Raw genomic sequence first — 7,707 nt, 5'->3', positions numbered from 1 at the left:
TACTCATCTGCTAGTAAGGAAGCAATTCATCTTCTTACCATCAACTGAGGGTAAAGTAGCATGTTTTCAATTAGTTTCCATACCCCCAAGGGATTTGTTTTCAGTTAGATGAAGAATCTCCTACCGGTGCAGTGATACTTTGTTCTACCGGTGAAGGAATAACTTCATTAACATTTTGATATTTCTTTCTAATCCATTGTTTTGAAAATTCTTGCTTTACCTCATCAACCTTTTCTTTACCTTTAAAACTAGGTCCTTTGTTATTTGTTCGTGATGCCTTACTTCTACAAAATTTTGCAATATGTCCAATCTTGTTACAAGCATAACAAGTCACATTATATTTCTGAATAGCTTTTTCGTATCCTATGCCGGTATGTGTTATGCATTGGTTATGATAAGTGTCCAAATCTTCCACAAACATAACATCTTACATTCATTCTGCAATTTTCTGAATTATGACCAATTTTGTTGCATTTAGAACATTGACTGGTGGGTGCATTAGTGTTTTGATAGTTTTTAGATCTACACTAATTTTCTCTATGACCATACTTGTTACAGTTAAAGTACTTCCCATTAAATTTGTAGGCATTAGGTTGTCTTACCGGTTTACTGTGATCATGATTGTTTGCAGTACCAGACCTTTCACCAATTTCAAATCCAAGTCCATTAGTATCTCCATTTGGTTTCTGATTTTTCAGCATGTCATCAAGTTCTTTTGAACTTTTCTTGAATTTCTCTTTATGTTGGTTTACAGTAGCCAACTCATTTTCCAAGAAATCCTTTTGTCTCATGAGTTCAGTTTTATCATGTTCCAAGTGAATCAGATCTGTCTTTAACATATCATTTTCATGATTGAGTCTTAGATTTTCATTTCCAGCATCATTGATTCTCCTAGCCAAGTCATCTTCATTCTTCTTTCCATCTTCAATATCTTTACAAAATCTCATAGTCATATATTGCATCTCATTCCTCAAGGTTATGTTTTCTTGCTTCATCTTGCTTACAAGATCATTAAGAGTTTCCTTTTCATCATCATCATTCTGTATCTTCTCATGAAGTTCTCTTCTTTTGCTTCTAGCAATAGTAATATTCTCCTAAATTCCTTGAATGATTTCTTGTGCAGCCTTTAGATCATCTTCAAGTTTGATATTCTTCAACTTTTCTGCATCATAATCTACAAGAGCTATTTCCAATTGCTTTCTCAAGTTATATTTCCAAGAGCTGTTAGGATTTTGGAAAAAGAGGACCAAGCATTGATACCAATTTTTAGGATTCCCAAAGATACTGGAAGGGGGGGTGAATCAATATCTAACCGATTGACAAATTTTCTGATCTTATTAAACAAATTGCATTCCAAAAAGTGTGACCCACAATATTCACTCACTGGCCAATGAATGGATATTACTTACAATAGGGGCATGCAGATGCAGGAAGGCCAACTCCCTAAATCTCACTACTTAATTACAAAATGAAGTCTCACTGACTTACAAAATGGATTAACTAAATCCAATATAATGTACTGCTTTAGTTCAGCATCTGCTATACCAGGTTCCATACCGGTTTAAGCTCATACAATAACCATAAACCTTACTCCAAAATCCTTAATATTCACATGTTTGCATCTGCCTATTACATATATGATCTACAAGATCTTATACTTATATATGAGTCCTATTATAACTCGTCTTGTCAGCTTATAAAAAGAGATTACAATTAAATACAAAATGCAGTAAACAAAATCATGTTGACCAGGATGCCAGTAATCATCTTTGCCATTATCGGTAAACTATCTGCCAATGCTGATGCTATAAGATTGCAAGGTTTCCATCAATGACAATACCTTCAATCACCTACAATTTCTTATTGGAGTGTGCAATGCCAACAATAACTCCTTGTTTCCAATTATATGTTGTCTGGTGCTAGAGTCAATCAACCAAACATCACTTGCAGATGGAGGTTTGGGAGACAAGAACTAGGTTATGATTAGCACCACAATTTCCATTATCAAGTGTATCCTCATCAGGAGCCTCATCTAATAACTCATCTCATTGTGCTACAACATTTCCTCTATGTCATTGGTGATGAGGACATCCTCTTGATTTGAGATTGACTACAACTAGATGGACCTTCCTTACTACATTTGCCTCGTGTAAGGCTATTATATGAATAACCATTAGTATCATGTGTGACAGTATGATAAATGTAACACCATCGATTGCCTTTTGGAGGCTTCTTCTGGGAAGGAGGTTATTTTGGGGAGTGTCCCTTCTTAGACTTCTATTCTCATTGCTATCAAGAGATATGTTCTTTTTCTTCAAAAGCATCATGTAAAGACTGAATAGCCTCTTCTTGTTGAATCTAATTAACTAATTTTTCAAAAGAGACCTTCTATTTGGTGATATTAAAAATAGTGACAAACTTTCAGAACTACAAAGGTAGATCTCGCAAGGTTATTAGTACTTGATTTGTCCTCCACCTTCTCACTAAGGGCATGAAGCTCTGCTTGGAGGGTAGACACATGACATAAGAAATTCATAGCTTTCTTTCCAACTTTCATGGTGAGTGTATGAAGCTTGGATTGAAGATGGACAATCTTCATCTAGTTATCCACTTCGTAGATGGTGGAGAGAGATCTCAAGCTTCCTTCAATGTTGTTGCATCTTGAACATATGGTTGAACTTCATCAACGATATTGAGTGTGATTGAGAGTAAGGCTTTTTCATCAACCTTGTTTAACTTATTCTATTCATCGACATCTTGGGGATGTTTTATGGCATCAATAACATTCTCCCATAATTATTCAAACTAAATAATCGTACGCATCTTGGTTTTCCATGCAGTATAACTAGACCCTCTGAGAATTTGTGCATCTAAAAGGAGAATCTTTGGAGCAAGCATGATAAACACCAAAAGCAAATACACTTTACACTTCTCAACAAAAAGAGTAGCTTTTAATAGTATGATGAAATTCACACTTTTATTGGAATAAAGACATCTTGTATGGATGACAAGAACTATTAAGATGAGCACAATAGGCTCAAGCTCTGAGACGGGGATGCTTATGTGGGCATTCTACCTTCTCTTCATCATTTATAGCATAGCCCTCTTGAAGCTACACACATTTTTTCCTTATTTGATAACATACATAAAAAATGAAATACTCCATAATTTCTTGTTGTATAAGCTCATCCAATTGTAAATTTCCAGTATTTTGAGGAGTATCTAACAAAGAAAAATAGAAATCAGTACTATCTAAAACTTCATTCTAAGCACTATGATTACTAATAATACTATTGGCATCATCAGGGAAGTCCCACATCTAAAAAATAAAAAACTCCTAGCTTTTCTCACATGATTGTAGTTCCTCTATACAATAAATTATGTGGTCATTATGTAGTCTTGACCTCTATGCAACAATCTTGCCATGATATCTTTTCATTCACACCAACTGCCAAATGGTCCTACCATGGTGTCTTCTCATTCACACCAACCACCAAGTCAAGTGATACAAAGAAACAAACTATCAACATCAAGTGTTATGAGGATCAACCCATCAACAATGTCTATAGCTCAATATCTCCTTTTATTCTCCCATAGCCATTTGTTTCTCTAATACCAAATGAAAATGCAAAAGGAGTGAATTGAATGCAATATAGTGGTTTGGATTACTAAGTAGAAAGAGATATATAGAAATCAAAATAGTTGAGCAACAGTAGGAAGCCTTTGAGAAACTGGTAGAGCCATTAGCAAACAATAGGAATAGAAAGAAGAAACAATGGAAACAATGTTTATGCTAATAGTGTGCTAAGGGCTAGTTTCCTTGCGGATGATTAAATAGAGAGGGCTTTGCTCCCTTCTTACCTGATCCTTTGGTGGTGTTATAATTCCTTTGAGGGATATCATTTTCATCTTGTGCTTGTACTTATGTCCCTACAACCCCTCATCCTCTTTTGCTTCCTTTGGTGGGTTGGTTAAATGCTTCGTTTCTAAGTACTTTCAATTCCTTGTGGTCTTTTCCCTTGCTCCAGAAAGTCTTGGCTTAAGGTTGTCCTCCAAGTACAAGGTTGCAGGAAGCCTTTCAAAATCTATTGTTTGATTTCTACTCCGTTGGCTATTTTAGTTCCAATGCCAGGGGTTTTTGTAGGAAGATGGTTTGGGGTGCTTTCCTAAACCCCTCTATGTTGATTAAGTGATTTAGTTTTGTAGGGAACTTTGTTCCCATCCATTTGGTGGTTTGGTAAAAAGTATCTATTCAAAAAAGAGTTTTCCTTTCTAGTTTTTGTGGTCTTGGTGGTTTCACTATTGGTGAGTTCCCCTTTTGTGCACCAACGTGGCGATTTTGCAATGGCTCTAGCCTTTCCTAGTTTTATCTAATCAGATTATGAATTTAATATCATTATATTTTTATCTTGTTGTACATCTCTTATATAAGTCATGTAATTATTTTGAAGATTTAATGGGTTCTAATGATCAAATAGATAACAACAACAAATAGTAGGAAAAAAACATATTATTATAACTATGGTTGCCTTTTAACCTTGCATAATTTCAAATGCTAATTTTTTTGCAAAAAGTAAAGTTTCTACAAAGGATAAATATTCTATTTATTCTACTTTATGTAATTTATTAAAGCCTAAAGGAAAATAAACTAGAACAATGAAAAAAGTTGGCACACTAAAATATCTTAACCTACTAAAAGGAAAAAATATGAGGAGTATTAAATGGAAGTTTGATTCTCCCTTAGCACTAGTTCTTAGACACAAAAATAACAAAATCATAACATTGAGATTTGCTTCTACAAATGTGAATATAAGTCATTAGCAAGGTTGCCAAAGAAATTATATTATGCATCTACATCTGTGTCTATTAAAATATCATCCAAAGATATATTCACATAATTAATTAAGATAACATAAAGTATTGAACGAATCGAGAGCTTTTATCTCTTCATAAAACTCAAATAGTAGTTCACATCTACTAGCACTATGAATCAACAACAATCAATTTTGTCAAACAAATGACATTTATTGTTGAAGAATAGTACAATGAAATCTACAAACATAATCATTGATATTCTTGGATTAGGCTTCAACAATTATGAGTGATCTTCTCAATGTCAATTATCACAATTAGACTCACATTTACAATCAATGTCAACTTTTATCTCCCTCTCTATATAATGATTCAAGTGATAGGCTACTTTGAAATAGCACCCCTTAGAACTAAATTATTTTCTTCATAGAAATATCATCCTCAAAATCATTCCTAACAAATATCGAAAGATGTAATTCATGAAAGATAAAAACACATGAATTTATTCTAATATAAAATTCTAAATCCATTTCAAATTTCATAATTCTAACTTATGACATATCCAATTTTGAACAATTTTAAGCTACGTGTAGAACTATAATTTAAAAAATATCAAACTTTATGTAACATTAGAATTAACATAATTCCCTCTTAATTTTGAACTTAATACTACCTTTTCGAAGGGTGTTCTCAATAAGAGTCACAACAATATATACATTGAAGACGGATAGAATTCCTAAAGAAAGGGTATTCATTCCGGCGTTAAAAGCAAAAAACACAATTATTGACAAGTCAAACTTAATTTGGATGGCCTAGGTTCCCTACGTTTCAAGAATAGATTGAAATCTACAGAAGACTGATTCCTACGAAGGAAGCTTGGAATAAAATGTGCCACGTGCATCCTTTCTCGCTACTGTATGCTGCAGGGATCGGCATCTGTCTTAGCAAGTTCCAACTCATTTTCTTCCAATGATCTTTTCTTTGTTTCAGGTATCAGAAATGTGCAAACGAACCCCAAGCAACATGCTACTCCAAGAATAATCAAAGCGTTCTTCATTCCTATGCCCGTTGGATAAGAGTTTCTGCAATTATTATCATGCCCATGATTCTCCCTATGCCTGGGTTGAGAGGCATACAAGAACCCAAATGCTCCAATGATGGCGCCTGCTTTACCAGCGGCTCCAGAAATACCATGGCACGTCGATCGCAATCGAGCAGGAAACAACTCCGCCGGCACAATGAAAGTTGTCGTATTGGGCCCAAAATTTGCAAAGAAAAATGTCAGACAATAAATAGCCAAAAACCCATATCGATGATGCTCTTTAAGCCAATAACTTTTGTAACGAATGGCGAGGGCGAACAGGGAAATTGACATAAAGAAAAACCCAATTGCCTGAATTTTAAACCTCCCAACACGATCTATTAGAAGAATAGAAAATATGTATCCTGGCAGAGCTCCACACAACGCAATCAGCGCCTGCCCTTTTGCTGTCCGAAAAACTTCATCCAAAGGATTTGTATACTGGCACTGTTTCTTCAACCCTACAACCTCATGATATATATCGTTCTGAAACAGATTGCCGCTGTAGAACGCTATATCCACGAAGAACCAAGTGGACGACGTGCCTAGTAACTCTAGCCCGTGCCGCTTCACGAAAGCCATGGAAAACAATCCGAACTGTGGGTGCCGAGTTTGGGTGCTTAGAATATATGAATCAATTTCATAAATATCCAGATGAAGAACTCTGGACATATCCTGTTCAGCTTGCCTTGCGTCTCTTGCCACCAAAGCGGTATAGCGGGCGGTCTCGGGCATTCTCATTCGCCAGTAAAACGTGAAACCTGCAGGAACGGCTCCCATAATTAAGATTATTCTCCATACGGCATCCTTTTGCTCGAATGATGGCTTATCGCCTCCTGCTGACTTCATGATAGCCGATACAATTAGAGCCACAGTACTAGCCGCCAGAATTCCAAGCCCTTGCATCCCAAATACCGCAGCGATGAAAGCTCCTCTGGTCTTGGTACTTGCGTATTCGGCCATGATTGTCGCAGACAAAGGATAATCCCCGCCAATACCAAACCCTAACCAGAACCTGAAGAAACATAAACTCCCAATTACGCATCCGGGTGATCTGCCAATTGAGAAGCCAGAAGCAATAGAACTCGACACTATCAATGTTAGGGTAAATCCGTAGGCCCTCTTTCGTCCCATTCTGTCTCCAAGCCAAGCGAAGAAGAGTTGGCCTGCGAATGCCCCGCATAGAGCGATTCCATTGACGAGGGCTTTGACGTGAATGGGCATCTTATTTTCATAGTAGATGCTTCCCAGTAGATTACAAACTCGTGGGATGCAGAAGAAATCGTAGGCATCGGTGAAAAAGCCCATGCCTGAGATAAATATTGCAGTGAAATGGTACAACTGCGTACGCGCCGAGTCGAGGGCAGAAAGTACCTTGAGAGGCATTGTTCGCGACTTCCAATCCTTGCCTCAAAATTACAGTGAATTTGGAATTCCCTGGTTCCGTTCTCTTGGTACTCAGATATTTCTATGCATGACAAGAATATATACTGGTTTTTGTGAAATTTGTGGTTGTGAGGAAGTCCATTAGAGTTGACGTCACAATCGAAGATGTTTCGGACACGTTTATTCTGGTTCTAAAAAGACAGTGTGGATTGATACATGTGTTAGTCGCGCATTTTACATCGTCGATTTTGCAGTTAACGGTTGCAATTGACTAACCTTTCACTAACACGCTGTATGAAAGGTCTGTTTTGGAGCTAGAATAGTTGCGACCAGATGTTTCGATGAATTGCCCTGACAAGTACAAACCTAAAGGGCCGAAGCTATTCTGGCTCCAAAACAGACCTTTCCTACAGCGTGATAGCGATATG

The 7,707-nt window shown here is 36.5% G+C and overlaps 1 protein-coding gene across 1 annotated transcript; it reads right to left on the bottom strand.

The window, feature by feature from the left end:
* Positions 1 to 5,574: 5,574 nt before the first annotated feature.
* On the bottom strand, positions 5,575 to 7,339 carry LOC131874784 (low affinity inorganic phosphate transporter 1-like). The gene has a single exon (XM_059218706.1). The coding sequence runs from the start codon at positions 7,277 to 7,279 to the stop codon at positions 5,723 to 5,725; it is 1,557 nt and encodes a 518-aa protein (XP_059074689.1). The 5' UTR covers positions 7,280 to 7,339; the 3' UTR covers positions 5,575 to 5,722.
* Positions 7,340 to 7,707: the final 368 nt, after the last annotated feature.

Source organism: Cryptomeria japonica, chromosome 4 (assembly GCF_030272615.1).
Source record: "Cryptomeria japonica chromosome 4, Sugi_1.0, whole genome shotgun sequence".
Taxonomy (NCBI): domain Eukaryota; kingdom Viridiplantae; phylum Streptophyta; class Pinopsida; order Cupressales; family Cupressaceae; genus Cryptomeria; species Cryptomeria japonica.
This window is presented reverse-complemented; position numbering and strand designations above follow the sequence as displayed.